Source organism: Topomyia yanbarensis, chromosome 2, assembly GCF_030247195.1.
Source record: "Topomyia yanbarensis strain Yona2022 chromosome 2, ASM3024719v1, whole genome shotgun sequence".
Taxonomy (NCBI): Eukaryota; Metazoa; Arthropoda; class Insecta; order Diptera; family Culicidae; genus Topomyia; species Topomyia yanbarensis.
The window spans coordinates 56,317,692-56,335,061 of NC_080671.1; the positions used below are offsets into that span (position 1 = coordinate 56,317,692).

The window sequence follows — 17,370 nt, forward strand, 5'->3', positions numbered from 1 at the left end:
CAAACGCGGCCACAAACGGGAAACCGCAAACGCGCGCGATCATGAATCCGGAAATATTTACTCTCCATTGCCCGCGCACGATGATTCTAGAACACGCGAATATGCGAAAGGCACACGGTTTTAATATAGAGTTTATACACACGAAGTTACATACACGTTAGCACAAGCGACATACAAACTCACGCGTGGTCGAACACGTTGACGTACAAATGCTCGAGCCGTTCGCGATGATATACACGATCTCGAAGTCCCTACGCCCGCACATACCTGGCCCGCTACAATTAGCCTAAAGCAGTGTTTCGTCTGGCTCATCTGCAATTGTAGTGTGTGATTCTGACTGGGAGCCCTTTAGAGAACCTAGCTCTACAGCTCCAGTTGGACAACTCTCGAAAAAAAGAGATTTCAGTGTGCGTATTTTAAACAACAGATATCTCAATTCAACTCCCTGCCTACTTGTCTCTTGAAATCGTTGAGTTCGTTGAGTAACCATCCATTCACTGTCATTGTTTTTTTACAATCGTCGTCAATTTTTCTACCCCGATGCACTACAATTGCTATTTGGAGGCGTCATCGTTGTGGTCAGCTTTTGATTTCTAACCAGTAAATGTTTGAATTTTTACAATAACTCTTCGCTGTGATCGCGCTTCTTCTTCTATCTTTCAATCAAGTCAGCAAGTGCCTCATCAATGCACATTTTCATAGGATAGGGGAGAGTGGGTACACTTGATCCCACTTTTGATTTTTTCTCATAACTTTTCAATGAAATAAAAATTTAAATTGAAAAACTCGCCATTTTGTAGTCAATTTGAATTGTAAGAGCCATGAATAATATGTAAATCCGAATACTATGCCCTGCCAGTAATACAAACAAATTTGAAAATCATGTCAAAACGAGGTTTTTGTAAAAACGTGTGGTAAGTTGATCCTCAGCCTACTAGGGCTAAAGAAACAAAGCACACTATGACTAATTGACATGAATGTTCAGCTAATCACCTATCTTGACAATTTAATTAATTAGACTATCTTTTTAGATGCACGACAAACATTAGTCACAGTAGAAAGTCAAGACAAGCATTTGCGGTAAATCAGTGCTGTTTAACTGGCTTGTCCAACCTTCAGTAACTTATACCATGATTTGTTCATGGAAAAAAGCATTTTAGATCAATTAATAGTACCAGGTACTTTATGAAAATGATGTTTTTCTATTTCTACACATTTCGAAAGTGATTGAGAGAGCTAATGATGGGGATCAAGTGTACCCAGTGTTACAGGGATCAAAGATACCTATTGTATGAGGTGAACAAAATTTATTTTTTTTGTATGTGTTGTGAAACTTTTTATTCGAAAAACGTTTTTTTCTAGACAAAAGTCCTTAGAAAGTAATCGTACTTGAAAATATTCATATATAATTAGTTCGCCGATATCAGACAACCGTTTAAAAAAATTGTAAAAAGATCTTCGAGATGGATATCTACACATATTTTCTAAAATATTGCACAACTTTTCCAAACCAAATGATATACGTTAGATTTGTTTTTTAAACAGCATAAACGACCAAATATTTCATTTTCTTTTTGTGTTGTGGTAAATTTTGATCTATAGATTATGAGATATGGCCAGGGAATCAAATATCCCCAAGGATCAAGTGTCCTCACTCTTCCCTACGGGTTTCTAGTTTGGGTTTCATTTATCGTTTTTTCTTTCTTTTTTTTTCTAACTGGATTTTCTCGGTAATAACGCCCTCCACGCAGCTGATTATGCAAACGTTTGCGTTTGTTATTTTGGTTTCCCGATTATCCATTATTCGCTGCTGGTTTAGCACGCGCTAAATATTTGGTGAGCCGGTCGGTCGGTTGCTTAGCTTCGAATCGGTCGAATACCCATCGGTGTTTATTTATTTTCGCAATCTCCGATTTCCATATCGAGTGCATCTATACATGCATTTAAATTTTATTTTTACTTTCACTGGTCTCGATCGCATCACAGTCAAGTTCACCGGAAAGTTTGCGTGTGATTTTTGATGAATACATAGATTAGGTTGGTGAGAAATCATGGTCATTGGCGTAAAGTGTCTATTTCAGAATATCAAATCAAATTCGTCTTTTAGAATAGTAAATTTTCAAAAAATGACGAAGATCAACTTAACCTACCAGCTTCTAACCGAGCACAACTAGTTGTTTTCATTGGCAATTCCCATCACCATCTTCTCTACGATCAGCACATTTCTTCAACTTCCTTGAGTGACCTATAGCGCACTTGAAGCGTATCTTCCGCATTATAAATCCACCTCCTCCTTCGGGTGCTCGACGCTCATCCATATACAATAGAAACGGTTGCTGTATACAAAGACCGCGATAATACCCACTAATGAGTTAATTCAATTTTTATTGAACCGCTCTTCTCGAACCACAGATGCGTACAAATTGTTGTTCCCGGCGGCTCCGGTTGGGGCCACGACGGACGGTAACCGTTACGAGGAAGAGTCTTGATTCACCAGCAATCAGGATGATTAAGCGAGATATAGATGACAGAGTGATCACATCGCGACCAAACGGAAGACGTCCAGTGAATCTAATGTAGACGAAGTCGTTGGTTGAAAGTGGTGCAACTGTTGGACTGTTAGTTGCGTTTCGCTTGCTTGAGCTGATACGTTTTTCTGACCCCTCGACATTGCTGGGAAGAAAGTAGGCCAACGGCAAAAAATTGGTTTGTCCGTATGTTTGTTCTCACTGAATAACTTCATGTAATTTTGGGACATCCATGATCTCAAACGACCATGGTTACTAGTATTGTCCAAAAACAGATCTGCATCCCTCCTAATGTATACAATGCTCGTAGAATCTGACCAAGAACTAACTTCTTCCGCAAATTTATTCATTCAATACACAATCAGCCTCACGCACGCGAAGCCGGTTGTAAGGTGAGTGTGCCAATTTAAATCCTATCAATAGGGGTGCCAAACTATTTTATCGTTTATTTCGGCTTACAACGAAGGGGGTTTGCTCAAATCGATATCAATTGATTTGATCCGTTCCTAAAAGAATTATGATATGTATTAAAAGAGCGTGAACATTTTCAACTCGAAACGGAATTATTGAGCGAAACGGAATTACGAATCGAGTGCCCCATTTTTTCATATTATCTGAGCAAATGCATGGATAGAGACAACCGACAGTGTGTAGCGACGTGGAAAATGCCCAAATGACACTGGTTTGTGAAAAGTTTTTCGTTTACACTTTGCATAGTGTAATAAAAACGGAAAACTTATGTTATATTCAATCTACACGAGTAGAATGAAAATATAGAATATTATTAATATCGGTTCAACTACCGTATATACATATTTATTAGGTATTTGAATCATGCCGTCATCATCAGTGGTCACACTGAGAAGTAATAATGTGTCAATAATTATGGAACGACTCGACAGTAGCGATATTTCTTGCTGTGTGCTCTTGCGATTAGAAAAAAAATCGCTGTCTGTTATATATCACGACTTCCTCGAAACTTGAACACACTGACATTGCTGCCAACGGCGCGCGGCGTGGAAACCACGGTTCGTGCTGGAATGATTCATATATGTATACATATGAACTATGCCAAGCAGGTTTTATACCCTTCCGCACTGACCAGCAGTTGAGGGGAGAGGTCGGTCGGAATTAATATGTGGGTGAGGAGAAATGTAAATGAACAATGTTCAATCAGCTGCGCAAAGCTTGTCAAACAAGATCTGATTTTGCTTTGGAATGATTGGGTTAGGTATAGAATTGGTTCCCCGAACGCGTTTCAGAGCAGCTTGAGCTTAGTACTCTATAAGCAATTGTGTTCGGTGTCATTCGAGTAGAAAATCTAACACTAATCAGATTCGTTTCGGGTGACTTTCGCTGCATCTGCCTTCTGTAGTAGCGTCGTTGTTCGCGGGTCATAAACTGCGTTACAATTATGGTATACTATCAAATACTTAGCAATTAGGAACGGTGCAGCGAGAGTCGCATGATGGCAATGAATGTTAAAGAATTGAATGGTTATGTATAACATACTATCACGATTACATTGAAGACACAGCAATTCGCATTAGTGTGTAACATCATCCGCAAAAAAAACTAACTCATGACTAACAAATATACCAACCCATGTTTACCCTTTTATAAGTGAAGAAAAATGATAAAATATGGTAAATTTGAGCGCCAAATTGAATTGCTGGTTAATATTGTCTAAGAAGGTTTACAACATATTAAGCAAAACTTCTGATGAAATAATTTAGGTGATCAATGCTTCTAAAAGTAATTATGAAGAGTAAGCTCAATTCTTAGCAGAGAGTCTGGAAAAGTCGAAGACTTCGGGGTAGACCCCTCTTTCGCTAGCTGTGTGCAATCTAGGAACATGCGCACGCGGCGGGCGTTCAAAAAGACTGGCGACCGGCGGCCATAATCGAGTTACCTGGAAATCCTAAATACATTCGGTCGTGATTCGGAGTATCCGAATTGTTAGTAATGTTACTGTTAATGTAGATAGCAAAGTTATTGAGAATGTCATTTAACATAACTAACGGTGGGTGTGCCCAAAATCGTTATTAACACAAAAAATTACCATCAATTCAAAATATGGCATTCGAAACATACGGCATCCAAGCAACTTTTCAGTGAATTCCAAAATGATTCATCGAGAGAATCGAGAAATATGGCGATTGGAAGTTTTAAGGCTACCACGATACACCCACAGATTTGGTCTAATAATAATAAATATTTGTCTACTTATTTGGTAGTTGGTATTCCAAAGTTATAGTATTCAAGAATGTCCCCTTCAAATTTGAAAACATTTCATTGACGGAATCGAAAGTTGTAGCGATTTGAATATCTCAGTGGTTTGTTGACTGATTCAAATTATTTTCACATTACTGAACAGGAAGACGTTTTATGAACAATTTTCCTTAAGAAGAATGTAAAATAGAGTTGCCTACCTCAAATAATAGACAAAATAATTGATCTCAACTATATGTGTTAACTTTATTAAGCGAATATTTTTGCATTAAAAATGACTACCTATCTATTTTTATACACTAGTTGGTTGCAATTGCTGTATACTACGAATGGATAATGAAGACTTAATTCGCAACGACATACTGGAGGAATTAAAGGTGGAAATTCGGACCAGCAACGCCGGTTCCTGGACCGCGACAATTTTCCTTTAATTCTGCTAAAAGAAAGAGAGACAGCGACGATACTGGCTCCAATCCTTCTAAGCTGCTACGTGGTACTGATGCTGCCGGTTCATTGACACCATCCATCGCAATGAATCGTGAAGATAAAAGGTTTTGGCTGTACCTGTCAAGAATTTCGCCCGATGTTCCTTATGAAAGCGTCACCAAGCCTGCTGCGGATAAACTCGGAAATTCGGACATCACTGTCGTCAAGTTGGTCCCTCGTGGCAGAGATCCTAGAACACCGAGATTTGTCTCCTACAAAGTTGGCATGCCCACGTATCTCAAAGAAAAGGCTATGACGGCGTCTACATGGCCAGTTGGGATTGTTTATCGTGAGTTTGAAGAGAAGTCGGCTTCCAGAAAGGATTTTTTGGAAACCGAATGCGCCCGACTCAGCAACAATGACTGCTTTCACTGCTCTTCGCTCTCTTTCCAACTGGTTACATCGCCTGTTTCACATCCTGTATTACCTGTTCCCGAAGTTGCTGCACATTCCGAGCAGTTTCTTTCCGTTTACTACCAGAACGTGCGAGGAATGAGAACGAAAACACAAGAATTCCATGTAGCTCTTTCTTCTAGTGACTACGAAGTCATTGTTCTAACGGAAACCTGGCTGCGTGAAGACATATTAAACGCTAAACTCTCGTCGAACTACGTAATATACCGCTGCGACTGCTAATGCCGTTCAAACAATTCTAGACAATGCTGGCAGCACCGACACTGTTCTCGTCTTTGGAGACTACAATCTTCCACGCCTTCAGTGGTCGCTCGATAATGATCTAAAATGTTACCTACCTATTAAATGCCTCTTCGGAACAAGAAATAGCCGTAATGGAGTCTATGGTTGCAGGCGGTCTGTACCAGATCTGCTCATTGACGAATGTGAACGGGAGGAACCTCGATCTTGCATTCGTAAACAACACGGATATCGTAGAGCTGCTTGAACCTCCGACTGCTATTCTCAAAGTCGATCCTCACCACAAACCGTTTGTCCTGCGGCTAGATGTACGTACCAACACTGGAGATGATTCATTTCATTCGATTTATGACCTTGATTTTGACTAACCGTTACAACTTTGACGAAATCTCCGCACTGATTGCCACTGTCGACTGGACCGACTTAATGTGTTGCAATGAGCTTGACGAAGCAGTCGCGCTGTTTTATGGCAAAGTATATGACATACTCCACCAAAAGGTTCCTCTGAAACGAGTCAACAGGAGGGTGGATTTCAAATTTCCGTGGTGGAACGCTGAGATTTGCCGTTTGCGTAATGTCCTGCGAAAACAACACAAACGTTATTTCCGCTATACATCAGACGAAAACAAAGTTACTCTTCGACGGATAGAACTGCAATACGAAACTGTCCGGAATTCCGCTTTTCGTGAGTATTTGAATCATGTGCAAATTTGCCTTCGCGATCACCCTGCAACATTTTGGAAATTCGTTAGCACCAGAAAACGATCTGGTAGTACTCCCTGACGTTTTCCTTGGAAACGCAAGCACGCAATCTCCAGCTGATACCGTAAATCTGTTTGCTGATTTCTTTCACGGAGCGTTTAGAAGCGACTATACCGTCCCTTCGGAAGAGTATTTTGAAACATTACCATCGTACAACATAAATCTCCCCAGTCTCACTGTAAGTCGAGCTGACGTCTTGAAGGCTCTGACTGCTGTTGATTCGTCGAAAGGGCCTGGCCCAGATCATCCCTCGCCCCAATTTATAAAAAGCTGCGCACACGTGCTGTCTCTTCCAGTGTGCATCATTCACAATCGCTCTCTCGCTGAAGGCATTTTTCCTATCGTCTGGAAAGAAGCTGCTATCGTTCCCATCCATAAGGCTGGAAATATTCACAATGTCGAAAATTACAGAGGCATCTCATTATTAAACTGTCTCTCCAAATTTCTCGAAAAGCTGGTCTACAACGTCACGTATGCAGCTGCATCCCACATAATCTCGGAGTATCAACACGGGTTTGTCACGAAACGATCAACAACTTCTAACCCCGCCGTTCCCGCCGTCGAGAAGCGTCATGAGGTGGACGCAATTTACATCGATTTTTCAAAAGCTTTCGACAAAGTACGGCACAACATCGCAATCCTGAAATTAAAGCGCTTGGGATTTCCCACCTGGCTGACTAACTGGTTGCAGTCGTATCTCTCCGATCGCTCGGCATTCATGAGTATAAAAAACACGCGCTCAAGCACATTCAGAACACCCACAGGTATTCCGCAAGGCAGTCATCTGGGCCCGCTAATTTTTGTTTTGTTTATTAGTGATATCTGTAGTCGGATCAAGTCTGGGAAATTGCTATACACGGACGATCTCAAAATCTTCCGAAGTATCGCTTCTGCAATTGACGCCGTAGTACTTCAAGAAGATATCTGTACTATCCAAGAATGGTGCACGCTTAACGGAATGGAAGTCAACGTAAATAAATGCAAAGTAATTAGTTTCGGAAGCTTGCTTACTACAGGACGTTATGAATACAGTCTAAAAAGAAAGAACAATTGAAAGCGTCGACTCTATCCGTGACTTGGGAGTGCTCTTCAATAGCAAGTTGAGCTTTTCCGACCATATCACCGCGACAAATGCTGAGGCTTTCGGAATGCTGGGCTTCTTAAAGCGGAACACGGCGGACTTCGATAATTTCTACGCACTAAAAGCACTTTACTGTGCCCTGATCAGAAGTGTTCTGGAGTATGCTGTTCAAGTGTGGGCATCATACCATGCCGTTCAAATTGACCGACGATTCGCCCTCAGGAAACTTCCATGGAATGATCCAGTTGTTTTGCTTCCTTATGCCGATAGATGTATGCTACTCGGTCTGCAGACTCTGGCGACTCGCCGTATCTTCCTGCAAAGAGTTTTTGTTTTCGACTTGCTTTTAGGTAATATCGACAGTCCTGATCTTCTCTCGGGCGTTAATTTGTATGCGCCTCCTCGTGTTCTTCACTTTGTTGTGGATTCCTAGACACCGTACTTCATATGGACAAAATAACCCACTGGAAAGATGTTGCCGCAGATTTAACGAAGCTTCTTCAGTGTACGATTTTAACGTTTCCAAGCATAGATATAATTTATTAATAAGAAATATATATATGTATCTGTGCAGTGTATACCGAAGATAAGAAATAAATAAACAATATTAAAACTAACACAGTTCGTTGATTGGACAATTTTTAACAGGTACCGCTTTTTAGTTGGACCTCCGCTAGTTAGTCCATTATCAAACTAAAAAACCATCTCAATGTCAAATTCTCATGTCAAATTCATTTCGACAATAAATCTGACAATATTTAGACATGTCAACAGATGCATTTGTATTGATAACATAATATTGACCAGTTTTTGACATCTATCAACTTAACAAAATATTCAACAAAAACCTTACCAATTGATCTGAATCTGCAAATACCTTCATTTTTTGAAAATCTGTATTGAATTTATGATTTTATTTTTCCATGATTTGTAGTTTTCGTACGTTGCAATCAACTAATGTATAGAAATTGATAGGTCATCGTTTTGAATGTAAAGATATTCACTAAATAATGATAATACATATAGTTGAGAATAATTATGTTGTCTACTGTTGGAGATAGACAACTCCATTTTATATTTTTTTAAACGAAAATTTTTGATGATACGTCTACCTGCTTAATAATGAAAAAAATATTTAGAATCGATCAACAAACCACAGATGTGGTATTTTGATGTAAACATTTCAATTTTTACATTTTTTTTTAATTTTCACGTTCAACTGTAACGATAGATAGAACCCTATTTTTATATTCTTATTAATGTAGCATATAAATAACACCTTTTGCACATTACATTTCGGGAAATAAATGGCAAGGTTTTTTGTTTAAAATTGTAACCCGTATAAACACTCTAAATAATTAATGAACAAACATGGATTCACGCTTGAAGTCTGATAGAAAATCCATCAATGGCCGCATACAAATTCAAATTGCTATGGCTTTCGATTCCGCCAATGAAATCTTTTCAAATGTGCAGGGAATATTCTTGAAAACTACAGTGCTGTTCGAAATAATAGCAGAGCGAGCGTTTTTTTTAAGTATAGTGTTATGAATATGCGTATGTTTTACATGATTGCATCGTGTATAGTAGTAAAAATTCGGTACCTGGTGGTCGTCTAACTTACTAACGCTTACCTTTCCAGTCAAATGATACCATTTTATTAGCATTAGCTCACTAAATGTTACGTCACTTTTCGACGGCCCAATTGGCGTGAAATTCGGCAAAGTTTAGATGTTTGTAAAGCTGCCGTGTTGTGAATAATGGTACTTGGCTTCTTACGTGCAAAATTGTCTTTATCAATTGTTTTTACTCGTTGAAGTTACAATAGAATATTCCAGGCCTTTCTTGAATTCTCTCGAAGACATAAACGGATATTATTTTGCCATCTGGCGATAAATTTGAATCGATGTTGCTCGCTTTCTGCCGCTAGTTTCACTTTTGTTTGTCCAGTGCAAAGCATTGTGTATCTTTTTAGCAGAACACTGTAAAAAATTCTGAACTTCACGGTATGGTTTGCCACTAGCAATCTACCGTTTGGTGAGATTTCGCTCCTCGACTGTACAGTGCTTCGAACGACCCATTTTCGTGAAATACTACAACTTGTAAACTTTTAATTTCCAGTTCATTGTAAGCGTAGGAACACAATACTGATCAGAACAGATAGCATAAACTGAAAATCTTGAAAACTTTACGTGTTTAAAAACCTGTTGTGGTAGCGCTGCTATTTTAACGAACAGCTTTATATGGACTTTCTTCCGAAATGACAGCCATGTTTTGTAAACAATGAGCCAATGATTCGAAATAGTGGCACGTTTTACTCTTCGTACTATATATCACTTACAAAAACATAGAATGTTGTTGGAGAGTAGAACGTATGGGAGCATTGTGCATCAAACTCGAAAAAATATTTGCGCTGCTATTTTTCGAACAGCGCTGTATATCTTTGGAATACCAACTACCAAATAAATAGCCAAATATTTCTTTGTTTAATAAGATCAGACCAAACCTATGGGTGTATGGTGGTAGCCTTATGAAACGTGTCATAAGGAATCAAATCCTCATCTCTCGATTCTCTCGATGGATCATTTTGATATTCACTGAGAAGATGCTTGAATTCTGTATGTTTCGAATGCCGAATTGATGGTCATTTGTTGCGTTAATAACGGTTTTAGGCATACCGTAAACTTGTTTACGGATACGAAAGCTCTACGTGTTATGCGACCCGGCTACGGTTAAAGTAGTTGAGGGGGTTTAAAATATTCTCAATGGTGAACGGCGCTTGGGAAGAGCCGGACGAACTCCCCAGTACGCTACATTACGCATCGGAACGTTTGCTCTACGCACCGAAATTTTTTCGCCGATGATCAGCATTATTTTGCCGGATTTTTGTTGGTTTCGAGAATTTCAACTGATGGTAGTTTGGTGAAGTTTTTCTTGGTTTCGATTATCAAATTTCGATGTATACAGAAGAACCTGCTCAGAGGCCGTATGGCATCCGGCCAAGAATTGAGTCACTGAGTTCCTACTCTCATATCGTAGGAGGCAACTAAAAACAGCAGTCCCTAAAAAAAGAAAAATTCGAACAGAGATTCCACGTCCCGAACCCGAAAGTTTATATTGCCTGCCAAAAATCCATTACAACCCAGTGTCTATGCGACCAATCTCATCTAACATTTGCGTGCCCACCGAAACGATGGTTGCTTAGCTGGTGAATGAAACAAAAAAGTACCCGTTACCCAAGGAAAATGTATAAAAATAGCATAGACCGTTTCACAGTGGATCCACTCCATACAAAAGCTTGACAAAACCTCAAAAATAGTTTAAAATGTCTGAAAATATCATCTAAGGGTAATTTTGGTGCGCTGAACTCGATTTTGATTAGATTAGGACGCTAAAATGAAAATTAGACATCCTAGGGTGGTTCTAATTTTTTTTTTAAATTTCTCGAAAGTGAATTTTATTAACTTCTCAAAATAGATACTTCGTAAGTGAACAGAAACATTTTGATTTCCTTGAGTAGTCCTTAGTAACGAGTTAGATAGTGTGATTCCAATTTATCGAAATCTGGTGAATAAAAAATGATGTAATTTTATAAATTTGTTTGTAGATCTTCAGTCCAATCTGAATACCATCGTAGAAAAAATAATCCCTTCATAACTCTTTTTTATTTATAAACGTATACGTTTAGAATAGTTATAAACGATAGCATATCTTAAGGTGTTTGATAGAATGCCTTAAATTTTTATTGGTTTATTTATTTATAGTTATCGCCAAAGCTATTAAAAGATTAGAGGTTTATTTGATTTTGATGAAGATCTCAAATCATGCTCTACTATGCTCTATTCACAGTTGCTCATACGATGCATACTGCAGCTAAGCCGCTCAATACTTTTCCATTGATTTTCAATTCCAATGATGATATGAATATCTCTCCTTGTGGGTACTGACTTGGTTTTGCGTACGAAATCATCCTGAGCATTTTTACTATATTCCTGCCTATACTTTGCACTGTATGTGTATGCTTTGAAATAGAGGCGTGAGCGTTTTTGCATGAAACTCTCACCAATTTGGAAGTGAATTATTGAGGGAGAATTTGAATTTGATTGTTGATTGTGATAGCTTCAATAGGGAGTTTGCACTTGAAAATAAATGTTGCATTACTGGCCAATAACTAAAAATCGGGTAAAAAGAACACTTCTCACACTCACGTGTTTACTTTACATCGGTCACCAGTAAAGTTAACGACCAATACCTACCAAAGAGATAGGATTCATGGAAAGATATAATAATAGTTGCAGTTAGTTTGCCTCGTTGGCTTGTATTTATTTGAATTTTTCTATACTGCAGATAACTGTGAAAATGTAGAAACAAGAGTCATAGTTGCAAGACGGTTAAGGCATACTTATATTTGTATCAAAGAAATCGCCCCAAACCCTGAATTTACAAGCAGTGTTCAGAACAGAAATCCACCGGTGAATAATAATGCAAAACTTCATGAAATCAAAAAATACCATGCGTCTCCATGAAAAAAACTAATTTTACAAATGTCCAAATATCAACCTTCGGCAAAAAAACGGCGCAAGATGGCACTATGATTTTTGAAAACTAGATAAAATTCTACGTCAGTTGTACTAGATGAGATCCTTCAACACGGTTTTACCGATAAAGAGATGACACTCTGAATGTTAATAAGTCCGCGTTAAATAACATAGTTATAATGATTTTATTGGTAACTTTTTAAATACTCATTATTTCTCAAATCGAAATACACCATTGAATTCCTGAGATGATTTTCTATTAGAAACGTCTATATGTGTTGTTAAATTAACGTTGTAGTACCTATTGGAGCGAGATGAATTAGAATGAACAAAAACTTTTTGTCACTCAAATTCTTGCAGCTTTTCAAGACCTTGTACGGTTCAAAAAATGTAGCACTTATATTTTTCAATCGATTGACTCAAAAATTTGGCGAATACAGCTTTAGGTAATGTAGGGTTACTGTGCCATAATTCATCTTAGCACCTCTATTCATCCCACCCATTTGAACACATTAGTTAGAGCAGTATCTGCTATCTCTATTCAACGCTTTAGCTCAAATGGTAGGATGAATAAGGGTGCGTTGTACTCGACTTTTCGCCTAACTCTAACGGGAGTATTTTACATTTTCCAAGCCATATTTTTTATTGATCTGCTTCTTAAGAACGAAGCAAAGATTTTGATACCTATTTAAGCACAATCCAGTCGGTGTAAGCCGAGTTATCAGCGAAATAGTGTGACATCGTGACTAATGAGATGAATAAGGGCACGTCTACCCTACATTTAGAAAAAAAACATAAAAGGTGTGAAAATCGACAATAAATTTTGGAGGTTTTGGCCGGCTCACTGTGCGTTTATAGGGAAGTTCTTCAAGCAAACATTTGGTCTTAGCATGGGCAGCAAGCTCTCGCCTCTACTAGTAGACATCTTCTTCAGCGATTTCGAGGTAGCTTTAGGCAAATAAAAGCTCTTCCCGTCTGTTAGGAGACGCTACATGGACGATATTTTCGCAGCTGTTAAAAACACTACCTAACCCAGACCTTCGACATCTTGAACTCTCGTCACAGCATAATAAAGTTTACGGTAGAGGAGGAATCAGAAGGGAAATTGCCGTTCCTAGAACTGATGATTAGCAGAAAAGCGCAAACTAAAATTCGGGATTCACCGTAAACCGCCAACCACAGACCGATACTTCTGACCTCAACCAATTCGGCGCTCAAAAATAAGAAGCTTTCCATTCTATGATCCATCGTCTGTTCAGTATACCGATGGAAAATGAAGACTTTACAGCCGCGCGGGATAAAATTTACAAAGCTGTTGAATTGAACGGGTGTGAATGAAGAGGAATTTGTCAACAAAATACTAAAAAAACGCGAAAGAGAAATGCACAAACATATCGCGACAACGTTAGAGCCGCATAAAAAACAGAAACTAAAAATCTGCTTCCCGTTTTACCCCAAAATCACTAACTCCGTTCAAACCACCCTAGAACACCATGGTTACCAAGTCGCATGGAAAAAGGTAACACGCTGAAAGTCCTTAACTGCAAGGTTCCAACCGATCAAAAATCAGCTACCAAATACCCTGCAAATATTGCCACGCAGTATAAATAGGTCGAACCCGCCGAAAAATCAAAGTCCACATTCGAGAACACAAATATGCGGTTGACCCGAAAGAGCCAACGACTCCAGTGTGACGGCAGACACACTATAGCCCACGAAAATTTGCGCACCTGAACGCGTGGAAATCCACGTACAAAGCCAACTCTGATCATACGCTTACGAACGTGGACAACGCGACAATATCATCACGCCTTTTCGACCTGACAAATCTGAAAATTATGTGAAAAAATTAATCTCTTCTCGAGTAGGTACTGCACGCAGTATGAACCTAGTAATCAGTCAAACATCGTCCTGTAGATGGACAACATCGAGCCCGAAACTGGTCGACAAAAAGGTAAATTTTAATTTTCTCGCGTCGCGTTTTTGTGAGTGTGAATCGAGTCTTTACGTTGGCACAGCTCCATAGAACAAAAATATTCTGAACTGAGCCACGCTACAAACGACGTTGTCTGCTTCAAGGATGGAGTCACAACGCCGAACTAATTTGAAAACTTAGAAGCGAACAATTTGCAGATAGGTTGTGAATCATTCACAACCATTCAAAAGTAATGAAGAAAACATTGCTCCATGTGACAAAAGATAAGAAACAGGAATTGCTATCTATAAACCAGAGAAGCAAATCTCCTACCATAATTCGTATCGGCCGATCCTTCATCGTTTACTCCCGATCATATCAATCTTCAAGATACTTCTAACTCCCCCTTGTTCTTCGACACGTCTATTACAGATGGGCGGGTACGGATATTTTTACCCGATACCCGTAGGAATCGGGGCGGGTTGGGGATTTGTTACCACCGGGTACGGGTCGGGTCAGGTACATTAAAAATATTTATTCCGGGTACTGGTCGGATCGGGGTTTTTCGAAACATTTCGCACTTACCCGTATAAATGTTTTTGAATGTTTGGATGACCTTTTTCCGCCAATATCAAAAAGTGATCACTTTTTTCGTAGAAAAATATTAGAACCATCATTATTTTATCATTTTGACATACATTCGTCGTATAGCTGAGCAAGTATCGTGTATTTTGAACTAGAAGTTCATCATCTAGAAAATTTCATTATGAAATTTTTTGTTTCGCTATAAAACAGATAAACCGCATTTTGTGAAGTTTTTCAGGCATTTTTAAAGCATTAATGTTGTAAATTTCCTTCATCTTTCCGACATTCAAAAAGAAAAACAAGCCCATGGGACTTCTATCAATCTGTTTAAAGAAAATAGTCTAAATAAACCACCAAGCATCAAAAAATGAAGATTTTTTATGGCTTTCTTGACAAAAATATTGGGCGTTACTACAAAATTTATTGATAACTTTTATTAAAGGGTAATGTTTGCATGTATATATGTACACGAGATTATTCCAATCACTCAAAAATATTGTACTTTTTCAATTGCAATATCACTTAATAAATTACAAAATAATTGTGACGGACAACAGTTGAGCGTTGCTTAGAATAAATTTTAGATGATTTGATCTTATCGAAAATTTACTAAAAGCAGTCTCATATAAACTCAAATATGCCCCGATTTTACAGTAAAATAGTATTGGAAAAAAATGTTCTCGCATCTCACTAACTACATTGTGATTAGTTGCAGTTTCCATGTGAGGTGTTGTCGCCGAGAGTAATCTGGAACTGTGGTATTTCTGGTTTCGTTCACATGTAAAGATTTATGTCGAAAAATGAACTAAGATGGCGGAGTTCCTTCGTTTGCATTAGGCATATGGCGCTGTCTCTCAAATTGTCGAATGACATTAAAAAATCTTTTCAGAGCTATCATACAAGAATTTGGAGAAAATGAATATTTCTCAAAAATTGCCTAAACTATGTTAAAGTTCGATGTTTGTAGAATTGCATCAACGCCAAAATAACAGATTATCCAATTTTTCAAAAAATATTCGTATGAATTACCTACCTTTTTTCATTAATTGGCAATTTGTTATATCAAAGCTCAAAATATTTGCCGACTCCTAGGATGCCACCGTACCTGAATAAAATACGAAAATATAGAAAATAAGAATCCTGAACGAACTGACAACTGTTTCTGTTACATCAGACATATCATCTGGCTCTCCGAAGAAGCCTAAACGCGATCGAAATCTTCTGCGATGAGGGAGGAATTATGTCTTCATATCAGCCAACAGACAATCGCGAAAGAACTCACTGAACGAAGAATTCAGCCCCGTCCAGCCTTTGACTCTATTGCAACTATTTTTGTGCGTGAAACAATGTTCCAAACAAGCTGTTTGATAAAAGACAACTATGCATAGTACGGCACGATTTTAAATTCCGATGATGTATTTTGCAGAATGAAACCGGTAACCAACTCGATATCTAAGTATTTGTAACAAACAAATCCACCTGATAGCACATTCTCGGTATCGTGTATCGAATGATTGATTTTCAGTGACCCGACCACACCAGTAAGAACCGACAAACAGTATGCGGAAAATGCAAGCAGCTCAGGAACGAAAAAATAATTGAATCATATACGTATCTGCAAAGTGCCAAACCGCTCCCCGCCTTTGTTATCCCAGCTATATGTGACACACGTTGCATCGGGTGATTCATATCTATTTTTTATGCTTACCTTTCCAGGCGTACAATCCAGGTGCATTCGTTTGTACTGACCAATATCGATTCCAAGTGGCGGTTCGGGTTCTGCAGGCATGATCCGAAATCGCCCACGGCGATGGTCATCGTCACCTACCTGCCATGGCACGACACCTTCATCCGCTTTTTGAACGTGCTAGCGGAGGTGCGAAAAAATTCTCAAGCCGAATTCGAGTCATTCCTGGCGGAAGCCTACAATAAGGGGGTCCCCGAGCCCGGAGGGTGCCTCAAGCTGCAGTATGATAGGCCCGTGCAAACGTTTAGCTTTCAGAGGCCGCAGCAATTTCTGCTACCCAGTATCCCAGAGAATGTAAGATTGTGCTCTTTTGATTGTACATCTGTTTGCTAAATTAACTCACTCTTCTAGCATAATCTGAACCTGTACTACAACTTCGTGGAACCGAAGTTTATGATAGGAATCTTCGCCGCGATGCTGGCAGAGCGGAGAATAATCTTTGTGTCCCGCCGACTGGACGTTCTCGCGTCCTGTATTCAGGCTGCAAACGCATTCCTCTACCCGATGGTGTGGCAGCACATCTTCATTCCGGTGCTGCCGATGAAGATGAAGGACATCCTGGGTGCCCCGATGCCCTTCCTGATTGGCGTACCGGAGGCCGTGTACGAATCACTCCGCCGGGAGGAAGTTGGTGATGTCGTCATACTGAACTGTGATAAACGAACGCTGGAAACGCCGTTCGACGATGTGAAAAACATGCCACAGGAACTGGTCGCCTCGTTAAAGAAACATCTGGCCAACCCGGCCGAACATCGGGGCGATCGGGTATCGAAGATATTTTTAGGTGAGTTGCGCGATAATTTCCCCTCCGATGGTAGATAATCATGGCAATAATTTCGGTG

The 17,370-nt window shown here is 39.2% G+C and overlaps 1 protein-coding gene across 5 annotated transcripts in view; it reads left to right on the forward strand.

The window, feature by feature from the left end:
- Window positions 1–17,370, forward strand: part of LOC131685595 (DENN domain-containing protein 1C) — an 83,979-nt gene that overhangs the window by 14,792 nt on the left and 51,817 nt on the right. For all 5 annotated transcript variants that reach the window (XR_009304846.1, XR_009304847.1, XR_009304848.1 and 2 more), the window contains exons 3-4: window positions 16,498–16,822; window positions 16,880–17,312. Coding sequence is in view for 2 of the 5 variants with exons in the window: in XM_058969444.1 (XP_058825427.1) it covers window positions 16,498–16,822; window positions 16,880–17,312 (758 nt within the window). In the remaining 3 variants the exon portion in view is untranslated. The remainder of the gene's footprint in view (window positions 1–16,497; window positions 16,823–16,879; window positions 17,313–17,370) is intronic.